This window comes from Podarcis raffonei, chromosome 9 (genome assembly GCF_027172205.1).
Source record: "Podarcis raffonei isolate rPodRaf1 chromosome 9, rPodRaf1.pri, whole genome shotgun sequence".
Classification (NCBI taxonomy): Eukaryota; Metazoa; Chordata; class Lepidosauria; order Squamata; family Lacertidae; genus Podarcis; species Podarcis raffonei.
In genome coordinates this window covers 52,553,553-52,577,100 of record NC_070610.1, presented here as the reverse complement: position 1 = coordinate 52,577,100, position 23,548 = coordinate 52,553,553, and the positions used below count along the sequence as shown (strand labels likewise).

Sequence of the window (23,548 nt, the reverse complement as noted above, 5' to 3'; positions counted from 1 at the left end):
TTAAACCATGAGGCCAGATTTGGACAACCACATAGCACAGCAGCAGTCTCCTCTCTGGGAGCCCACTTGTTTGCTTGTTCATGATAAACCAAGGTTTGGCTGAGCACTACATGTGAACCAGACCATTGGTTGTTACAGCTCATAATAGAGAACCCATACTTTTAATATAAATATGTATTTTAATTATGGACTTCAGAGACAACCTTTTAACACTACTCTTATTTCCAATTTAAACAAAGCTGATTCTATGGGAATGTTTCTAATACTAATATCCCTGTAAAAAGATGAACTGAAAATTAATCTTAGTCTCTTTACAAAGTGCTTGCACAGACACTTGAATATGCCTGGAACAGAAATATAATATGCTTGGCTGCAGGCCAGAGCACAATTATGCATGCTTAAACCTCATGCTCATATAACTATGTAATGAATCGCAGCCTTCGTCAATTATAAATAAAGCCATTTCCCTTTCTAATTATGTTAGGCAAGGATAGACTTCTAACTTTGTCAATTACAGGGGCAGAAATGGTTTCCCTTTTAACTAGATTAGCTAGCAGCAGTCTTCTAAGATTGAGGCCCGTGTATGATGCAAACATTGGAGCCTCCAATATATAAGAGTTTGGTTTCGTAAAAAGGCAGTGCTATTATTTCAGTCTCACTTTCAACAAATATATTGTGTCCTGTAACATGTTAAAAGTTGGGCAGAGGGCCTGGCAGACCTTGGGCAAGGGGTGCGTGGGAAACATTGCCTGATCTATAATGTCAAAAGCCTGTAGGGTCTGTTACCCAGGAGAACTCACTGTGTAGATTTGAACCAACACAGAGCGCATGGGTTCATGCAACCCTCCCACCTGTATACATGGTGAAAGAAATGTAGGATGAGAGCTGGAGGGTGCATGAACTGGCCCTACCACCTGACAATATGTGCCACAGCATGTATACTCCTCTAGCCACCCATTTGACTGGCATGGCAAAGGAATGTGTGCAGCATAAGAGAGATGCAAATGCATGTTGTACCCAATAGCCCTTCAGTCTACAGCCCTGCTGACAGCACAACTTGTGAGCCCTTCCTGGTGAAAAGGATTTCCCTTTCATTGACATCAATAAAAGGAGGGGAATAAAAAATAGCCATCCCCATGTCAACTATACGTGTGTATCTATGTAAATATATATCTATATATCTGAATGCATTTTTTGAGGATTTGTAACTGCATATACCTATGCCATAAGGTCTGCACTTCTTTTAAACAGGTTCGGGTTCTATGTAAAACTGTGCACTTTCTTTAGCATTATAATATAATTACAAGTGTTTAACATAAGGGTATATCACCTTACGACCGAGGTTCCAGTAACATCAAGTGAAACCATTTTGTAGTTAATTTCCTGTATTCAGACACCCAAAGAACTAAACTTGATTTATTTTGCTATGTTCTGATGTGGAATACTCTATGAAGAAAAACACCTTGTGAACTTCAATTATAACCACTTTTGGTCATTTATGAGAGGTGAGTTTATATAATTTGTAAGGAGACCTACCGACAGCTATATACACAAAAACATGCCAGTGGATTAATTGAGAGATAGACTGGGTGGTCCATGTCTCCATTTACAAGAAGAAAACAATCATCAGGAGATGAAGTATCTTCTAATATAAACCTTCCTGCAAAATGCCACGGATCCATGCATTTTCTCTTTCTTTTACCCTGCAAAATTATTAGAATTGAATACAGGCTTGCTTTCCCCAGTAATCTCCATAAGTCCTCAACAAATAAAGGAAGGCAGTCCTTTGATGTGGAAGAAAACAAAACAAAATGAAAAACCTAAACAATCTGAATCCTCAGCCTCCGGATTTTACAAATATGCTCTTTCACAACCAAATTGCCATCAAGCCAGAAGAAATCCATATAATCCAGATTTCAACCATTTCCCAAGCCTTGTGCATCATGTGTTTCACATGTGACATGGAAGGCTTGGTGTTCCTGAATTCACTCCATTATGGCAGGCAAGGCATATTGTTGAACGCTCTGCATTAACTTTACAAAGCACTTACGTTTGCCTCATAATGCACAATTCCACTCATAGCCGCTGAGTTGTTAAATTGCAAAGGATGTTAGAAATTACTCACCAGAGGCAAGCACCACACCCAGCATAACGTGGCAGTATCTCTAGGGTACAATTATTTTTTCCTGGCCCGAGGCTGCTAACAATATGTAGAAGAAAGCTTAAAGCAAAGGAACCCATAACAACAGTAGTCATTGTCCTAGAATTGGGACTGTTAGGTTGTGGGTGAACATATCAGACGACACAGCGATTCTTCAGACAGCTCTTGTTTATTCACAGGCCAGAACAGAACTGGGCTGAAGGACTCAGCCAACCTGCTTATATAGAGCTCAACTACAAAGCAACAGTAACAACTTTCTGTAACTATCCAATCACTGAACGTCACTTTCAATTCCTTCTTTGCATATGTGGACCTGAGTGAAAACTATCTACAGTGTCCCCCTGCTGTCCCAGGGTGAGAACAGTACATAACAGGGACTAATTCAGTTTTGGTGGTCTTCAGCCTAGGCTGTTTGGGGACTTTACTATGCTTTGGTGGTTGTAGTGCCACTGCAACCTATCTTAGGTCAGGTAGCAGCCCAGTAATGGGTAATGGGTGAGACTAGACAATTATGGGAAAATCACTTTGAAGGACATCATTTGCATATATTGGAGTAAAAGACAACATTTTAACATTTCATCAAGTTCTTGGAAAGCTGAGGCAGCCAACCTGTGGCCTCAGCCTAATTCCATGAAGTCCTCTTGGCACAATTTCATGGTGAAGAGGAGGAAAAGGAGATGGCAGAAAGGGAGAGAGGAAATGAATAAAGAGATAGAAAAGGGCCCATTGTTCTTAACTCCCTCCGAAGTTTTGTTGGCAGCCCTGCTCATTTTGACTCCAGCCCTGCTCACTGTAGGTAACTTGCCCCTGTCAAATTACTCCTGAGGGATAGTGTTCCTCAACAACAACAAAAAGATTGTCCACCTCTGCACATATTAACCATAGTTTCAAACTTTTTGCTAGTATGGGTCAGAGGTGTTCTAAGTACTTGTAATTAATTCTCCCCTAAAGTGCCAAGTACCAGCATGTCCTCACAACTCATTTCCTTTGTTAATTGGCACCAAACTGCTAATGATGATTTATTTCACACAGTACAAAAGTCACACTTTTGAAGAGCACATCATATTTCCTTAACCTTCTATTTCGGAATAATAAAAATGAACACCGTGGATTTCCTTTCTACTTCCTCAGCTTTAGAAGCATTCAATGCATCTCATCCTAAGCACTTGTTTACTGGTTCAGAAAATCTTGTGAGTAGCCCATTAGTGCAATAGCTCTAGTCAAAGCAGAATGCAAGTCCAACTCACATTGAAATTGGTAATTGGTTTAATGATGGCTAAAATAGAATGAAATATAGACAGGCAGACAAAAATATTGCTCCAGAAAGCATAAACTCACCATTCTTGTTTTCTTAGGCCTTAAATAGAGGACAAAGTACTACCAATGGTGGTAATGAATAGTAGCAATGCTATTCTAAAAATCTCCTCCAGTAAGTCCTTAAAAGAGATCCTACTGCCTTCAGATGGCAGAGTTTTTTATGGGGGGGGGCACACATTTGTGAACTTCCTTCCCATGGCAAATTTGCTTGGTGCTGTCATTTTGGGCGCCAAGTGAAACCTGATCTGTTCACCTGTTTGTTTTAACATATTTACTAATTTGGATTTACATGATTTGAACAGATCTAATATAAAGAGTAGAATTTCTGATTAATGTACTGCGTGCAAAGAGCAAACTTCTCTTTTCTCCCCAAAAGAAATGCAGCCACCCTCAATATTCTCTGCTGAATGACAGGTCCAAATCCTTGCTTATTAAAGCAGCATCAAATTTATGGGGTTGAGCTTATATAACTCTGCAGCTGCAGGGTAATCACTTCAGTTGTCTGTAGCTTCAGAGTAGTTTCTGGCAAGAGAGGGGGCGAACCTCAAAGGTATCCAAAGAATTGTTCTGTATATTAATCAAAAGAAACTAGAAAGTATGACCATTTTTGGAGAAACAGAAGGAAAGGTATGGATAAGAACCTAAGTCTACAATCCTAGGTATATTGATCTGGGAGGAGACTCACAGTACAACATACTTCTGTGTAAATATGAACAAAGCTCCACCCCAATGATAAATTTCAGCCTAAAGTCCTAAGAACTCTTTCGAGTATGGCCCATTTGACTCTGTGGGACTTACTTAGGAGCAAGCATATCTGATTTGCTAGTCACTCTGTTCTGTATTTTGTCCATCAAAAATATATTATTTGAGATGGGGTAACCAAAACTGTGTACATTATTATCCTATACACCAAATCGTAGAATCACAGAATTGTGGAGTTGGAAGGCGATCCCAAGGGTTATCCCAACTCCCTGCAATGCAGGAATCACAGCTAAAGAATTCCTGACAGATGGCCATCCAACCGCTGCTTTAAAACGTCCAATGAAGTGGAGCCTACCACCTTCCTACGTAGGTAGTCTGTTCCACAGTTGAAAAGCTCTTACCGTCAGAAAGTTCTTCCTAGTATTTAGTCGGAATCTGCTTTCTTGCAATCTGAATCAATTGGCTTGGGTCCTACCCTCTGGAGCAGCAGAAAACAAGCTCACCCCATCGTCCATGTGACAGCCCTTCAACCATTTGAAGATGGCTATTATTATTCTCTTCTCCAGACTAAACATACCCAGCTCCCTCAATCATTTATCATAAGGCTTGGTTTCCACCCCATTTATCATCTTGGTCACCCTCCGCACACATCCCAACTTCTCAATATCCTTCTCGGCAGTGGCGCCCTCCCTGTAGAATGCCCTCCAATCAGATGTCAGGGAGATAAAGAATTACACAACTATTAGAAAACATCTGAAGTCAGCACAGTTCAGGGAAGTTTTTAATGCCTGACATTTTATTATTTTTTATATTTTGCTGGAAGCAGCCCAGAGTGGCTAGGGAAACCCAGTCAGATGGACAGGGTATAAACATTATCATTATCATCATCATCATCATCATCATCATCATCATCATCATCATCAAACTGTGATGCCCAGAACCAGACACACTGTTCCATGTAGAGTCTGGCCAAGGCAGAATACAATGGTACTATTACTTCCCTTGACACTATACAGTCGTACCTCAGGTTAAGTACTTAATTCGTTCTGGAGGTCTGTTCTTAACCTGAAACTGTTCTTAACCTGAAGCACCACTTTAGCTAATGGGGCCTCCTGCTGCCGCCACGCCGCCGGGTCACTATTTCTGTTCTCATCCTGAAGCAAAGTTCTTAACCTGAAGCACTATTTCTGGGTTAGCGGAGTCTGTAACCTGAAGCGTATGTAAACTGAAGCGTATGTAACCTGAGGTACCACTGTACTTAGAGATTTTTTAGGCGGAGGGGTTGGATTCAGTTCACATTTAAGCTGAATCTATCAAATTCATACTTTCTGAAGCAAGATGAGAACCAAATAAATCCAAATTTTGCAGTGCAGTAATGAACGTATTAGTGAAATTATCATACAAAGTGCATTTGTATGCTAGGATAAATTGCTAGCAACAATGTGTATATTAGACAAAACAGCAGACAAAAATGTGTTCATTAAGAGAAATTCACGCTAAAATGCTGAATCAATTTTATGAGGATTAAAAAATAATAATTCACAAGTTGCTGCAGAAATTTGGAGAACTGAATTTGAGGCTGGAAAAATGAAAAACAGAACTGAAATGAATGTGTCCTTCCATGCTTAGTGATGACTGGGGAGCTTTTAGTATGGGTTTCTTTTTCTCAGGAATTCAGGTGAGTGGAGAGGTGGTGGCAGACACAAGCTGGGATATAGCCAGCTGGCCGTGTCCTTAAGGCAGCTTGGACATATTCACATCCTCTACATTAGATGTAAGAAAAATCTGCCTCAGTTGGCAGGTCTTCGTGCACATGGGTGGAAAGTGAGAGAAACGTGAGCAGGGAGGTGAGATAGCAGAAAAACTTACCCAGTTTTCTGGGTTGGTTGAAGTTCTGAGCAACAGCTCAAAAGTTCTTAAGGTTTTTCTGCCCCCTTAAAGCTTCTGGAAACAATTGCTGGCAAAATGATATGGTGTGCATGCATTGTAAATTATGAAGCGAAAATTTGTCAGGACTTTAATGTTTGTAGAGGGAGCCACCTAATGGATACATCCTATGCAACCCCATATATGTATTACAAAGCCCCCCTGCAACCCTACACGTCTAGTAACCCCCACACTAGCAACCCCACTCTGTAAGCAACAAACAGGAACCATTCAACTCTACAAATTACTTACACCTTATGTACTCAGGCAACAGAGCTACTTGATGCAGGTAACACAGGTGAATGTACATGGTCAGATCTTTGGTCTAGCTAGCCAAGTACTGTACTGCTTAGGTTCTCTGGCATCAGCTATCAAAGGTTTTAGGGAGAAATCTTTCTTTCTTGGTTGTGCCATCAGAGAACCACCTAAACTGGAGATGGTGATGAGTATTATGATGATCTGTTTTTCACCAGCAGGTTCCAGCCAGAGTGGGTTACAATGAGTTTAAAAAAGGGATTGAATAGAAGAACTTGCACATGCAATGCATCTGTTCCAGCTTTGCCTTCAAATATTTGGCTATCTGTTGTCTAGCTGGTGCACATATTTGACTGGTCACCCCCCCACCAAGAGAACTCCTTACCTGCTCATGGAGAAGGCAACCATGTACTTGTTTTAATGTGGGTCTTCCATGATTAGTTTTCGATCAGCTGCCCTAGATTTTAAAATATGCAAAGCAAATATTGCTTCAAGTTTACTTAGGATGAGTTTAAAAATGATCTGACTCAAGATTCTCTGATGCTATTGTTTTTAATTTTTAAATATTTAGTATTTGTCATTTCTGTCTCTTTTTGGCATTAACACCAAATCCTGATGGCTTTCAAACCAATGGGAGATTTTGTAATTGTTTTACAGTGATTACGCCTTGCCAATGCATTAATATATTATATTCAAAACCATATTTTAATGTGAATTATATATGTTCACAAACATTAGCCAGATACTATTGCCTGTTTAGCTCTCCTGTGAGAATCAATACCTAAACTCTTGTCCTACAAAACAAAGGATATGAGATTACTTGCACAGCATGGAAGAATAACTTAAGATGAAGGAAACACTACAGACTGAAACTATTATTTTTCATAACATAGCACATGTATTATTGTCAAAAAAAATTGCTCAATGAATATCACAGATTTGTTGGAAGGAGCAGAAATATATACACAGCTGTGCAAATGACCCTGATACCTGCATTGACTATAACATCAATATTTGTAATATAATATTTATATTATGATTACATGTCTCTAAGGATAAAGTTACTTTATGGCAGAGCTCTTACACCAGATATGTTTATACAAATTTACATCAATTATTCAAAGAAACCGGGAATATGTAATCAAATCAAATCCTACTTAAAACAAAATTGTTAAGGAGAGAAATTCTCTCAGCTCCCAACAAAACCCCACAGTAGTTTGCTAACTGCTATCACTGCTCATCCTGCTTCAAAATTATCCAAGATGGGAGTTTTGAAGATGAATACTGCAGACATAACTAAAGCCATACTCCAGCACAAGAGTTAAGTATATTTGAGTCAATTGATTTTAATGGACTTAAGCATACTTAATTCTACCATTTGATTACAGTATATTTTATGAGACTTACTGCACAAGCATTTAATCTCATCGCATGAGGCTATTATGGTCACATTTATGGAGATCCAAATTTTCCTTAGTTACATATACTGTGAGGGGAGACATTGCAGAGAGCAACTGGATTTAATTTGCACCTGAAAAGTGAGATATTGAACTTCATTAACATTTTGAGGTAGAAACAATGCTTGGCAAACACATCTGTAAGTGTTAAGAAAATAAAGGTGGAACACCCTCAAGTCAACCTTTCTTAAAGCTAATTTAAAAGGTGTGGCCATGATTAAAATACATTCCTAGGAAGAAGCTTATAGCACAAGCAAGAGAGATCTAACCATTAACAGTGCTGAATGATCCCAGCAGTTACCATAATGAGATGGGGATAATTTTTTAATTTTTTTTTAATTTTTTGGTCATTTGTTAAGTCACTGGGATGACTTGCAGATGGTTTCGGTAGAAAATCCACTGGTTATGGCAAAGTTTGCCCAATTATATGTTCATGTTCATAATTACTTGTTTTTTTTAAAAAGTTTGACACAGTTCAAGCTCTCCATAATGTACAGCATGTACAGGATTCTGATTGCTGTTCATTGCATCAAGGATCTTGTGGTTTTAAAGTTCAGTTGCCTATTTGGAATGATGCTGCACTGTATCACAGCTTTTCTGCCCATAAAGCTGCATCAGCAATGAATCATTATCACATTTGTTTATTTGACTGAGATATAAGAAGAGTTATTATGAGATTACATAATGTGGTCTAACATAATAGGATAAAAATACCCTTTGGCCAATATGAATATGTGAGAGCACCAGTCTGGTCCACTGCATGGAGTTGGCATGTTGTCCTAGCCTTCACCATGGCCAGCCATCCAGCAGTCCATCAGTCTACAGAAAACACATAAAGGTAAAGGTAAAGAGACCCCTGACCATTAGGTCCAGTCGTGGCCGACTCTGGGGTTGTGGCGCTCATCTCGCTTTATTGGCCGAGGGAGCCAACGTGCAGCTTCCGGGTCAAGTGGCCACCATGACTAAGCTGCTTCTGGTGAACCAGAGCAGCGCACGGAAACGCCGTTTACCTTCCCGCCAGAGTGGTACCTATTTATCTACTTGCACTTGGACATGCTTTTGAACTGCTAGGTTGGCAGGAGCAGGGACTGAGCAATAGGAGCTCACCCCGTCGCGGGGATTCGAACCGCCGACCTTCTGATCGGCAAGTCCTAGGCTCTGTGGTTTAACCCACAGCATCACCCGCGTCCCTCTCAAGATCCCGTTACACACACACACACATATAAAAAATGACCGTCAATCAATAAACATAGCTGTCAACTTCCCCTTTTTTGCGGGAAATTCCCTTATTCCAGTGCCGTTTCCCACTGCTTCCCTCTGCTATCCCGGATTGTTAGATATCCCGTAGACTGTCCCTGGACAAGCTGAGGCTGCTGATCCCTTGTTTTCAAATCTGAAAGTTGACAGCTTTGTCAATCAAAATAAATTGGGCCTCAAGTGTTAAAATAATCATCATTGCTGTTTTCTCCAATGAAATGAGATATTCCACTTCCAAGTCCAATAACTTAGTTCCCCAGAACGCTGTCCTGGCAGGAGCCACATCACAATTTTCAAATCACAATTTGGGCGCCACAGCACTGAACCCTTCTCTCCGACTCACCTCCCTCCCTCCCTCCCTGGGATGTTGCCTGGTGGATGACCATGAGGAGGACAGCTCCCCATTTTAATAATCACCTGCCCGCCCGGCAACTCTCCGAGAGTTGCGAATGGACATCCATGGAAAACGCTCTCATTTTACAAGCCCCCTTCTCTGCTGCCGCAAAGACAGCAGCAAAACTCAGGAATTTTCTTTATTCTTATAATTCAGCTCTTTTTTCGTGTAAACAGTAGTGGGGGGCTTTTGGGGGGGTATTTTTTAACATGCATAAACGGAACATATCCATACTAGACTACATTACAAGGCTGTTGTAAAACGTGTCATTCACCGCCCCTCGCCCAACTCTCGCATGGCATCAGCATGAACATTTAAAAAGGGGTTTAAAACTGAAGATCATTTTTTCAACACGAAATAAGACACGAAGGGGAGGGAACTGCATTTTCCACTGGTTTTCTTCTTCTTCTGAGCGCTGCTGCTTTATGACAGCTACCCTAAAACCCTGGAATTCTCCGCGTATTTCCTTTTATGGGCAGCTCTCACTGCTCTCCCCAGGATGGAACCTATGTTTAAAAATGAACCCGGAAGTTAGGTTACTGAATTTTCTTAGCTCTATCTTTCTAACGTTACCGTATATCTCTTGAGGACGAGAACCATAGAGATAGATTCTAGAGCGGATTAAACCATGCCATTTAAGGGCAGCGCCTCCACGCGCCTGTGCGTGAAATGCGAAACGCTTCCTTCCGGAAGGGGTACGCATGCGTAGTGGATCGAAACGGGACACAGGTGGCGAGGAAACATGGCGGAGCCTGAGTGAGTTTTCGAGGGGGGAAGAAGTAGATTGGGAGAGAATCCATGTCCATCCTCGGGGAGGGCTTGGGCTTCTGCTTTGTTTGTTGGATGGAGGCATAGTCAGAGGCCTGTAAGAACAATAGATACTGGTCACAGTTCTTTGTACTGGATCTGTGGAGGGAGATCGTACGATATGGAAACCGACCGCTTCTAGGAGGCTGTGTGTATGTTTTCTAGAACGAATTAAGTCCTTGAATAGGAACCATTTGTGCAACGCATTATGTATATGAATGTGTGAAAATCGCTTTCCATTAGACCTGTTTTTGTCTTCTCTCTGACCCGTTCAAACTCTTGTGTTTTAGACCACCAAAGAAGATTCCCCGGGTGCCAGAAAATCTACTGAAAAAAAGAAAGGCATATCAAGCAATCAAAGCCACCCAAGCAAAGCAGGCGCTGCTGGACAAAAGAAAGGTAGGGGAGGCATATTGTAGGTCAGGACACTGTATGTTCACCTGATCAGCTCAGGCAGGAATTCCCTTGATCAGGTCAGCTGAAATAAATGTTAGATAAATGAGGCATGTAATGTAAAATCAGGTTTCAGTTAAAATCCTTGGGAAAAGAGAAGTGGTAGAAATCAAGGGTGTATATCCTTTTGCTTTAGAAGGATGTAGTCTTGCTTACTTCGATTTGTAGGAAACATTATCATCCTCTTCACCTCTCCAGTATTGTAAGTATAGGTACTCCCTCACAACTTATTCTTAGAATGACTTTTTTTGTCCTTCATCAAACCTTTTTCTTGAAGTTCCTCTGTATGACCGTAACCAAGACTTGCTTGAACTCTTTTGTGACTGAATCAAACTAGGATGCTATTTTTGATACAAAGTTCCAAATTCTATCACATCCCATCTACTTTTCCATGGTAACTTGCCTGCCCCAATTGTAGATTAAGCTCCTTAAACTGAAATCCAGCCCTTTTTCTAAAAGGAAAAGGAAGTAACCACATAAGTATTTCAGTTCAGAGAGCAGAAATAAGGTTAGGTTAAATTAAGATAATCTGTTGCTATACTGTTTCCAACAAACTTTGTGGTTAAACATTGCCCTGTAACTTATTGTATTGATACGTATTGAAAATGCTCAGTTTTTCAATAATTTTTTTGACCTTTACATTATCAGTCACTCAGGTGTGCTTGCTCCCATATTCTTATTCTGTCACCCAGGAAGGAAGGAAGTGTTTTTTCCAGTTATAACAGTAGGCCACATGTTAGCCAGGTATATTATGTGTTTTGTGGCTGCTAATAAAACACATTATGGATAGATATATTGGAAGTTCATATCCTGTTATTACTTTATTTCATTTATAACAGTTTCCCTGTATTTTAGGGCATAACCCCAAAGATACAAAACTGTGATACTATTGACTGCTGTACAACAGCTGGCATGTCATTGTACTGAACATTTTGTACTGAAAAAACATGCTGAGCATGTTTACCATTATGTACTGAACTGAGTAGCATGCAGATAGTGACTTAAAATAAAGGCATGTCTTTTAAAATTTAATTTCCTTATTGTAGCATCAGAAAGGAAAACAAATCAGATTCAAACGTCTTGAGACATTTTTGCGGGATTCTCATCGGAAACACAGAGATGATGTCCGTCTGAGGCGCATGGAACATAAGCCCCGGTTGCTGCTAATGCCTGAGGGACACAAACTGGCTTTCGCAGTACGGATTGCAGAGTAAGCATCTGTTTGTCATCTGTAACTTAGTTTTCCAGCAATCTGCTGGTTTTCACTGCTTTGCTCATTCTAGTTTTCCAATTTGCACAGATTATGTGGATTGTTTTGTTTTGTTTTTTTAAAAAAAATTACCATCCATGGATATATTTGCAGAACAGTGAATTGGTACCTTGGGTTACATACGCTTCAGGTTACAGACTCCGCTAAGCCAGAAATAGTACCTCGGGTTAAGAATTTTGCTTCAGGATGACAACAGAAATTGTGCTGCGGTGGCAGCGGGAGGCCCCGTTAGCTAAAGTGGTCTTCAGGTTAAGAACAGTTTCAGATTAAGTATGGACCTCAGGAACGAATTAAGTACTTAACCCGAGGTACCACTGTACTGTATTGATGAATTATGACAAAACAAAAAACCTTCTTGAACTGAACACTGAATAAAAGCAGTAGGAGCAAACCTTAGCTTCCTGCTTTTGGTTTGTTTGCGTGAAGCAAACCATGAGCATTGGTTTGGACATTATGCTAAGCCCAAGGGTAGGGAATTTGATCCAACGATGTGACGGGTTCCTGATGTCCCCTCTCCCACACCCATAGTGCACTTCAAAATGTAGGCAGGGGCACCCATTGGACGTCATTATGACACTAGGTGAAGCTTTTTCCTTTACAGAATGGCTTGATTGCAAAGGACCTTTGGGCAACAAAGCACTTCTTGCTTTGTCAATTGGGGCTTGCACTTACTGTCAAATCTGGTTTGCAGAGAAACAGGCCACTTATGGTCCCTTTACAGCTATGATTTTACCCACCCCACAACTGATGTCAAAGGAGTGGCTCTAGCTAGAGAAAAACAGCCTTGTGGGCCAAATGTGACCGGTGGGCTGGAGGTTCCCTATGCCTCTGCTAAGCCAGGGCTCATAGTTTGTTGCTTCCTGCTGAAGGGAGAAATGAAAGATCAGGCTGTAGCTTTAAGACACAACTTTCAAGAAAATGTTAAAAGGTGATTGTTGATGCATATCTATATTTGTTTCCGCTTACTATGGAGCTTTCTGTCCAAGGGGAGAATTTGGCTGATTTCTCCTACTTTGCTTTAGAATTAAAGGTGTGAGCCTACGCGTGCGGCATGTCATACATAGGCTACGGTTGAGAAAGATTTACAGTGGCACGTTTGTTAAATTGTCGCCAACATCTCTGAAAATGCTGCGAACTGTGGAGCCTTATGTGGCATGGGGGTTAGTACAACTTTTATTTTTGTGTGTGGGAGGGATGGTTAAAGGCAATGAAATGAATATAAAAAGCATCATAACTTTGAACTTTCTTTTTTGCATGCTAATACTGGCATGTCAGGAAAGATGAACTGGCAAGTACAAAACTGCTCTCAATCTATTTTTCTGTGAGCTTTTTGAGGATGGGGACGGGATCTCTCTACGTGTGTGTTACTGCTGCCTTTGGAAATGGTACAATCATCCAGGGTCTATTAGCCTGACTTGAAATATAGCTATATATACATTTAATATATTTAGTGTGGGTCTTTTTATCTGTTGACATCAATAGACGTTTTGCATGAAGGTGGGTTAACAGCATAATATACATTTGTGCAGGGGGTTAATCGTGTGACACAGGTTGGGCTCAGATCAGGCGGCGTTGGCAGGCTGCGTCAAATTGTCTGAAAACAATTTAGGCATGAATCTGCTGCAATAATCCACTTCGTAACTTAACTATAACATAGGCTGTTAATACAGTAACAAAACTTTGATTATAAAAATACATGCCACAATGCATTCTGTCTTGGAGCAGTAGTTTGCACAAATCTTGATTAGTTCTATACCTTGTGTCCCATTGAGAAGAGGTATGTTCTAAGGATGGCGGAGTATTAAAAACAAATAGGAAACTGTTACATACTGTGCTTTAAAATGACTAGTGTTGTGGCCATTCTCTGGGAGCTAAATAGCAGTTACTTACCAAACAAGTTGCCATTTTGGAAGGATCTTGTAGTTTTGAAAAATTCTCCAGCAGCATCACCACTAATTTTGTTTACACAGTTATCCGAACCTGAAATCTATTCGAGAGTTGATCCTGAAACGAGGCCATGCAAAGGTCAATAAGAAAAAGCTTGCTTTGACAGACAACATTCTGATAGAGGAACATTTGGGTAAGAGATTAAATGTAGGGGAGGACACTAAGCTTTGGGGCAGCATGTGCTTTATTGTGATCTAGGAAAAGGGTAGTGAAATGACCAAAGAAATTGGATGCTACTGTGTTTCTAAAATCATTTCTCCCGCTTAGGAAACTCTGGTATTATTTGTTTGGAAGATCTTATTCATGAAATTTACTCAGCTGGGAAACATTTTCATGAAGTCAACAACTTCTTGTGGCCATTCCACCTGTCAGTAGCTCGCCACGCCGCCCGCAATAAAGCGGGGTTCCACAAAGAGATTGGCGATACTGGATTTCGAGGTAGTGGAATCAACAAACTCATTCGTCATTTGAACTAGGCTCAGGTGGGTGCTCTTAACACCGGCTTTTATGGATTTCAATCACTGCTTAGTTATATGTTAAAAAATGGTCTTGGAGTTCCTTATGAAGAATGGCCATAGTTCGAAAAAGTGGACCGCATCTGCTGATGGATTGTGAAATTATAGGAAGATAAGGAAGCCAAAACCATCAAGTTTCAATCTCGGGGTATAAAACCAGAAGATGGGAGTGATCTGAAGTTTGACCCCTCAGCATCTTAAATTTGCAAGATTGGGTAGCAGAAATGGAAAATACTTTTTCTTGGACCTCCTGTAGAGTAGGTGGTAGAGATGGATAAGCTGGTGGTCAGGGCCAGAATGATACAAGTTCATGTGACTTCATATTCAGCTGTCCTCATGTTTGGCAGCTTCTGGTAGATTCCAGTAAGTTGTATGCAAAAAACAGAGCAGGACTAAAAGTTTACTCTGCAGTGGATCCTACTTTATAAAAATCCACATGGTTTGTGTATATTATGTCATATGCTTCAGAGAAAGGTGGAGAAAATTCCTGTCAGTAATAGTAATAGTAGTAGTTTTAGGTTCTTACATACTATGAAAGCATAACTAACTGGCAATTCATAAACCCAATTCATTTAAAGAGCAGTTAATTCCAAGCACCATCTTAAGTTCTCAGTGTTTTGAGGTGTTTTTTAAAAAACTGTTCAGGATTCCATCTCCAGTTACACTGCATGTTTGTCTGCTAGACAGTAATGAGTTTAACTCTCAACAGCAACTTCCTTGTATACTTTTTTCCAGCTTAGTCATAAAAATAACATTTGCTCTTAATATTTTTCCAACAGCTTTCTTCAGTAGGCACTAAGCATAATTATAGTGATTTCTTTTTACTTTTTCTAACAGGTTATGAACGCTATTAAGGATGTTCTGGAAGATATTTATTTGTACTCCATGATGTACATTGGGTCTTCAGAGACTCCCGAGTCTGCAACATGACATGACTTCTGTTCCTTTCTCTCTGTGTGATGGTGAAACTACACTTCCATATTTGAGTTGAAAGAGATCCAAGATGTGATTTAAATGTTATCCTGCGCATAGAATAGAATGGAAGAACTTGCACAGCCCTCTGAAATTAATATATTGCTTACAAAGACAGTGGAGATGTTTTGAAACCCAGCACTGCTTTTTGCATGGAGTTTCATTATGCATTTTGAATACAAAAGTGGGAAAACTTGGCATTTTTAAGATGCACACTTGGAATAGGAAACCTAATATGATCTAAACCTGGTGATCACCTTCTGCAGGAATATCCTGAACATGTCAGGATCCTCTTCCCAGATTGCTTGAATTGGCTGGCAACTAGTTGATGCCTTAAATTCTCCTGTCAAACCCTTTGGTCAGCCCATGTCTAAAATAGCCACTTTGAACGTAATCCTCAAACTTCTTTTGTATGTAAAGTCTCGAATAAAAAAGATTTATTAAATTTTTGCTTTGTGGGGCTTGCTTATATACCGGACAAATGCAAGAACTATTAGCTTTTGAAGCTTATAAGCTATTGACTGAAAAGTATTTGGAGCTTGTTTCTGAGAGAATTCCCCCCTCTTCCCATTGATGGGCACATTTCCTTCAGGGTATTGAGGGATGCAGCAAAAGGTGAGCCATGCCCACCCCAGTTCATACACTTCTCACCATATGTACTATCTCCCCTAGTCCACCCTCCTGGCATAAATGAACTTGGAAAAAATAGGATTCTTTCATTAGCCAATATAGCCATGCCTCTTGTTACGTTTGCTTCATGATACATTTTTTCAGGTTGCGTCCCGCAGCGACCCAGAAGTACTAGAAAGGGTTACTTTTGGGTTTCGATGCATGCACAGAAGTGGCGAATTGCGACCTGTGCGCAGACGCGGGTTGCAGTCCTTTCAGGTTGTGAACGGGGCTCCAGAACGGATCCTGTTCACAACCAGAGGTACCACTGTAGTAGAGCTGCAGAGGGAAAAATTAAGCTAGAGCCAATTTGTCAGAATGGCAGTACAGCTGTACCTTGGTTGTTGAATGCCTTGAGAAGCGAACGTTTTGGCTCCCGAATACCGCAAACCCGGAAGTGAGTGTTCCGGTTTGCAAACATTCTTTGGAATGCGAATGTCTGATGCTGCTTCCGATTGAGTGCAGGAAGCTCTTGCAGCCAATCGGAAGCCACGCCTTCGTTTCCGAAAGTCGAATGGATTCAGTTCGAGAACCAAGGTATGGCTGTGTATATATAGATGCCAATAGTGAAAACGCTCCACAGCAATTAAAATCAGTAGGAAAAACTTCCATTGGTGCCAATCCTAGGTGTCCTAAGCCTAACAGCTATGTGCAGGGCTGTGAGCCAGATCAAGCTGATGTTTCCAGTCCCTAAGGTCTTGTAATATTTTGCTAACTTTAGCCACAACCACAACAAAAACAAAATTAAGTAGTTTATTGGCAGTGGACTCACATTTAAGTAAATATAGGCAGTTATACAGGACACTTATGATACAAAGACCAGTTAAAGTTTTACTTTATTTTTTTATCCTACAAAATACAATTAAAAACATTCAGTCCACACTCCTGTAATAACCAGAATGAGGAAATTCAGTCGCATATCAAAGAACAGGATTTCAGTATTCATTCTTAGAAATACATCCACAGTATATTCAAGCTATGTACAAAGTATGTTTTCCCTGTTAGTTTTACTGGAACGCAAAGGATCTATGCAGAATGTAATTACTATTTGCTAAAGAAGTTAAGAGGAAGCTTATGTACAGTCTAATTTGCACAGTCAGGGGAAGCTGTCCTTTTTGTAGGCCACCATACTGTTGACTTTGTGTATTGTAGTTGTGAAGGAACGAAGACGAACTTCTTCAGAGTTAGCAATGAACTGTGGACCAGACTCTTCCCATTTTTCTGGAACAGTTAAATCTTTGTCTGTGAAAATCAGCAGGTCAAATGCACCTGCAAGGAAAAACCCAGTGTTACTAGATTTATATTGCATGCCTATATTCTAAATTCATTTTTAAGGGTAGAATAAAATTGTATGCTTGTATTTAAAATTCAAGCACATTCATACTTTTTCTGTATTAATGCTGCAATAATACATTAATTGAACCAAATTAGGACTGGATCATTCATTCATATCCATCACTTGATGGCTAACTACAATATGTTGAAATTGGATTATCAGAACTGCAGTTTACTGAACGAGTGTTAACCAGATTTAGGGTCATTGTCATACTACTAGTTTTAATGCCTCCAAACAATTTTACTGATGCAGCCCACTACACTTACAGCCTTCCTTCCCATGAAAGACCCCATCTATGTTATGTCAACTTAAAGTGAGGTTACAAGGAACCAGACAGAGGGCCTTCTCGGTAGTGGCGCCCGCCCTTCAGATGTGAAGGAAATAAGCAGCTATCTTCTTTTTAAAAGACATCTGAAGGCAGCCCTGTTTAGGGAAGTTTTTAATATTTAATGCTGTATTGTTTTTAACACTTGATTGGAAGCCGTCCAGAGTGGCTGGGGAAACTCAGCCAGATGGGCGGGGTATAAATAATAAAATTATTATTATTATTAATGTGAATCACTTTCATTGAACTTTTGACAGCATTTTCTGCAAACAGCAGCAGTCTGCTTGTTTGAAATGCTGTGAAGTGTGAGTAAGCGGGCGGGATGAGGGTGATAAACCTCTTCCCTTCCACCCTATAACTGTTCCTGCTATCCACCCTATTTTCTTTCCAACAGGTGTTACACCTGATCTCAGAGCACCACTGAGAAAAGGCTGGGGAGAGCATGGGCAGGGAAAGGATACAGCACGTAGTTTGAAGACACTATTTTGGAGCTGTTCAGCCCACTCAGATTTTATAAAATAATATGGCATCATCTGAAAATGAACTCATTGTTCACCTTATTCCAGATAAATTGTTTACATTCCTTAAACGCTTGGCAATGCATTTCTTTACAGAAATTAGGTTGTATGTGAAAATGTATTAAGTTGCAGTACTCATTTCCTTGCTTTGTAGCCTATACTACGAATAAGCCCCCAAACAGATTTGCTGCATTCTGTCAAGAGCATCAAGTGACAAGATACTTACATGTTGTTTCGAGTAAAGGAAGAAAAGTTACTGTGGCTGTTATCTGTCTGATAACAGATTTTATTTCATCCTGTATAGCTTTCTGAGATTTCTCTCTCGGTGCACTAAAATAGCAATCAAAAGCTGTTGTTAAACAAGTCTGATATCATAAATTAACAAAGCTATTAGTATTTTACATAGTAAATAACCACTGGTCCAACTTACATGCCATGTTTGGTGTGGTTGCTTTGCAGGTTTCCATTGCCTATGCCAGGGAGGAAGAACCACTGGCTTACAGGCCAAGTTAGGCCTGGCAGGCCCTAAACCTACTCCACATCTGATGTAATACGCAACATCAGAGGTGGGACAGGAACAATTAGCAGCCTTACAGTTACACTTCTGGCAAGCCCACTTCAGGCAGGTATGTGCTAGACTATAGAATTTTGGACTCTTGCTTTACTCCAAGCGCAGCCAATAGCTGACTATAAATTGTGGCTTGGTGAATTCAGAGCAGTGATGAAAGGGAAAAGCTTATTTTGGGTGACTTGATGTCATGCAATTGACAGGACACGCCAGAATGGTCCACGGGAGTGGGGTAGGGTGGCGGAGGTCAGGAGCTGGTCTGCCTGTCAAATCTTTTCCCCCACTCCTGGCCTACATCTATAGCATTTTACTTGTGTGCATTTGCTGCTGACACCCCAGGCCTTAGAATGGACTAGCTGACCACTTTCCAAGCACAACCCTTGCTTTACTCATTTGCAAGCCATGTCTCCCCCTTTGGAAGTCCCCATTTTGAAGGAGGCAACTACGTATCTCTATATCCACAAGCATATCCATATCATCCATCTCTCCAAGACAATTATGTTGTCACCACAATTTGCCATATGCTTTTTTGTACCTGGGGTGAGGGAGGAGCACAATTTGAATACAAAGCTGAATAAATGCCTACATTTTGCACTGTTTGAAACAATGGTGTTTGAATGCACTTACCTTTCATCCTTTGCAGCTTTGTCACATTCAATGTCAAACTGCCACCTTTCCAGAACTTCACTGGTTTCTTTACTGGAGATCACCACTACTAGCCGCTGAACTAGGCATTCATAGAGCCATTCTGAAAAAAGGCAAGACAAAAAATAGCTTCCCAGAAGTCCCTTAAAACATTTTAAACCACCTGAAATAAACACTACCACTGTCTTTCTGCAAACTATTAACCATAGAGACAACCTGCAGTTTATAGGGTACACATGGTACACTTGATTTAGGAAGCCTGATGTGTAAGAATTATGCCAGAACATCAACTAAATAGAAATTTCAAATAGTATTCCTATACCATCAAACCTCGGCTCCCAAACGCCAAAAACCCGGAAGTAACTGCTCCGGTTTTCTCCATTGACTTTGCCCTTTGATCCTCGGTTGTCAAATGTTTCGGAAGTCGAAAGGTCTTCTGGAACGGATTACGTTCGACAACTGAGGTTTCACTGGACATAAATGAGGTGACTTAATTTTATACATGAGGAATGGCCAACTTCTGTATTCTTGGTAGTGGATCTGTTTTTCTAAATTGCTTGGGAGCCCACAGTATGTTTTGCCACACAAACAGATCTTATTATATGGCTTCAGGCTTTACCAGTTGCTCCCATCTAGCAATAGTGATTTCAGAGTTCTGGAACATATATGCAAGGTATATACAAATTACAAAGGTAATACAAATGTATTACCAACACCCATTATTGAGGTTGCTGCTAACTGCTCCCATCATGAAAAAGGACTCTAAGAATAAAGGAGTGTTTACCTTTGTACTACCTTCTGGAGACTGCAGAAACAGCACTTCACTGATACAAAAGCCCAATAAAGATGAGTTTATCTACCTTTCCATTTCTTTAAAAAAGAAGTGTCTGCTCAGCTTCAACTGATTCTCCAGTTATGTCCTTTCCTAAAGAACACAAATCTGGCCAATTGCTGCATCCAGGTTAGATTACTAAAAGGAGCTGTCCTTATAAGAGCATTTAGAAACTACAATCAGTGCAAAATTTGGTGGCCAGAATGCTTTCTGGTGCTCACTATTCAGATCATGTTACCAGTCTTGTTCCATCAGCACTGCTTCCAGTTTGTTTCTATGTCCAATTCAAGGTGCTGGCTATTACCGTATTTTTCTCCCTATAGGACGCACTTTTCCCCCTCCAAAAATGAAGGGGAAATGTGTGTGCGTCCTATGGGGCGAATGCAGGCTTTCGCTGAAGCCTGGAGAGCGAGGGGGGTCGGTGCGCACCGACCCCTCTTGTTCTCCAGGCTTCAGGAAGCTATCCGCTAGCCGTGGGAGACCCAGCTCTCCCCAGGCTAGCGGAGACCTTGCCGGCACCCAGAAGCTTGGGCGCGCTGAGCTCAGCACGCCCCAAGCTTCGGGATTAGTGCAGCGCACCTGGGGGGGGGGGATAATTCCCCCCCTTTATTTCCCCCCCAAAAAAACTAGGTCCGTCCTATGGGGCGAAAAGTACGGTACCTATAAAGTCCTGGTTTGAGGGCAGGGTATCTGAAGGGCCTCCTGCTTCCATATGAACCAGGACCTCAGTTGTAGTAATCAATCACCCTGGGTTCCTTTGGAAGGAATATAAATTTAATAAATGAACCACCAGAAGGCCTGTTCTGAGCTCCACAACCAAGGAGGGAATGTTTGGCTGTAAAAGGTAACAAAGGTTTTTTCACTGGCAGGACCCCAGTTGTGGAACCCTCTCCTACGTAAGTCTAACTGAACCTATATTTTATGGTTTTTAGGCAGGCAGACAATACACTTTTCTTCTGTTATGATTTTAAAGGTTAGTAATCCTGCTTTTCTGATGTCTGCACTTTAAATGATTGAATAGAAAAGAAACAAGAGGTGGCATAAGATTTTGCTGAGACCACATAGGCACTGTCATCCAAAGAAAGATCTTGTATTCATCTACTTTGTGCAATTTTGACAACAATATTTTCTTTAAGGGAAACTGCTGAAAGTTTTAAAACTACGTTTTGTCCAATTTGTTGAGCTATTAGGGTCATTTTAAATTATTGTAAGTCTGAGGACAGGGACTGTGTTGTTTTCTTAATTTCTATACAGTAATAAGAAAACTGTCAGGAAATCATAAAAAAATACCTTTTAGCTGTCCCACCACATTGTTCAGATAATTTTTAAGTTCAGAGTCTGCAGTCACAAGCATAGTAAGTCCATATTTCTGAACACGTGTAAATGTTTCAGCAGGATAGATCCCACGTTGGTATAAGATACTGTTGATACCATATGCTAGAAGGGAAAAAATATTCAAGTGTTAACAATACAAGGACCATCACCTTACTTTTTAAATTCCTTCAGTTGCTTCCAGCAGAAAGCATAGCATGTGCCTGTTTTTATAAGTGGCAATCTTCTCTGCAGGGCAAAGATAATGGCTCAAGGGGCAGAGTTCATGCCAGGTGCCAAAGCTATTGGCTGACGAAATTGGAATTAGCAGTCTATTATTTTATTGTGGCTACAAACCAGTAACACACATAGCATGCTTATTTTAAAGAGTCGTCCTTTTTTCGACATACAGTTTAAAAGTTTAAAATGAAAGCAGATAAGGACTCTAATAATGCACATATGCTTTTATTTTGGTCAGTGCAACTTCTGTTTTAATACTACAGTGGGTAGGTTAAAGCTACACTTGCCAAAAATCTTACATTGTTACCTTTAAAACGTAACTTCACATTGTTTATTATTTAACGAAAACAATCATCTTTAGACCTAAGTTTGTGTGGTAGGTTATTTGTACACCTCCAAATTTATGTTTGCTCTCCGTATCATAATTTTACCCAACACCTAGAACTGAAATTCCACAGTTCATAGAATACTCGATTAAATGATATCAGGTGGACTTATGCAAAATGCAAAACAGGTAATGCTGCTCTCTCACAATACTTCAATTAGATGAAGTAATATGGCAAGCATTTGTAAATCAATGTCTACAAGGGCTTATGGCTGAGGGATTCTAACTTGAAGGGAAGCTTAAACCAAACCACAAATGCTCATAACTGGCCCAAGAGTGGACAAATTGGAATAAGCATGCTTATTTTAAAGAGTCACCCTTTTCCGATATAAAGTTTAAAATGAAAGCAGATAAAGACTCTAAGGAGAACAGGCAGTGCGATCCAGTGCTTTGTCCACAAAGCTGGGAAACCTCACCACCGAAGTGTGTGTGATTATCAACATCTAAATCAACGAAGTCTTGTGGTACCTTAACACTAATATATTTATTATAACTACAAGCTTCTGTGAGCTACAGGACCAACAAGGAAGTTGACAGCGCAGTACTACAGGTGCCTGCTCAGAAGCACGTTCTTTTCAAGGGCGCTTATTCCCGGGCAAACGAGTGCTGGATTGCAGCCTGGAGCAATTTACCTTGGAAAGCTACTCCACGCACAGCCAGTAAGGTGTTCTTTTTTTCTTTTATATTGCGATGCAAACTTTTGCTGGCACGCTGTGGGGCGCTATACCCTCAGCGACAGGATGTTTGTGTAAAGCAAATAAATCAACGTGGGGGAAAGTAAAGGAAAAGAGAAGAAAGGATGGCTGGCCTATGCTGCATCCCGCTCCTTCCCCTCCAGCTCGGGCGCCATCATTCCCTCGCAGCATTATCCCCTCCTCCCGATCCTAGGCGGGCACCCCTACTCGGAAGTAAAGCCTCTTGGATTCAGCGGGACTTACTCCAGAGTAAGCGGCTCCCCTAGGAGCAGCCCGCCCAACCGAGTCCCTCCAGTCTCCTTTCCCGACTAACTCACAGAAAAACTCGGCGACGATCTCGGCGCTGCCCCGCAAGGTGATGCCCTGCTCCCGGCTCTGCTGCTTCGCCATTCGAAGAGGACGAGGCGACGGGGGTTGAGCTCGGGCTCCGGACGATCTTCCCGCCACCTGATTCAAAATCCAGTTCCGCCTCCTTCGCGTCGCGCGAGAGTACGAGGCAACAGAGGGCGCTCCCCCGTTGCGCGTGCGCAGCAGGAAAGGGGGTGGGGCCAACAGCAAGGCAAGCGTCGTTATCCCCGAAGCCTATGGGCC

The 23,548-nt window shown here is 41.0% G+C and overlaps 2 protein-coding genes across 2 annotated transcripts; one reads left to right on the top strand and one right to left on the bottom strand.

Annotated features, from left to right (window-relative positions):
* Window positions 1–10,105: 10,105 nt before the first annotated feature.
* On the top strand, window positions 10,106–15,500 carry RPL7L1 (ribosomal protein L7 like 1). The gene is made up of 7 exons (XM_053403528.1): window positions 10,106–10,225; window positions 10,567–10,675; window positions 11,776–11,939; window positions 13,022–13,159; window positions 13,970–14,079; window positions 14,214–14,428; window positions 15,299–15,500. The coding sequence occupies exons 1-6, from the start codon at window positions 10,212–10,214 to the stop codon at window positions 14,420–14,422; spliced, it is 744 nt and encodes a 247-aa protein (XP_053259503.1). The 5' UTR covers window positions 10,106–10,211; the 3' UTR covers window positions 14,423–14,428; window positions 15,299–15,500.
* Window positions 15,501–16,841: 1,341 nt separating this feature from the next.
* MAD2L1 (mitotic arrest deficient 2 like 1) lies at window positions 16,842–23,454 on the bottom strand. The gene is made up of 5 exons (XM_053403527.1): window positions 23,275–23,454; window positions 21,617–21,763; window positions 19,477–19,597; window positions 18,508–18,611; window positions 16,842–17,371 (listed from the first exon to the last, which is right to left on the bottom strand). Exons 1-5 carry the CDS (start codon window positions 23,345–23,347, stop codon window positions 17,199–17,201), a joined length of 618 nt encoding a protein of 205 aa, XP_053259502.1. The 5' UTR covers window positions 23,348–23,454; the 3' UTR covers window positions 16,842–17,198.
* Between the last annotated feature and the right edge of the window lie 94 nt (window positions 23,455–23,548).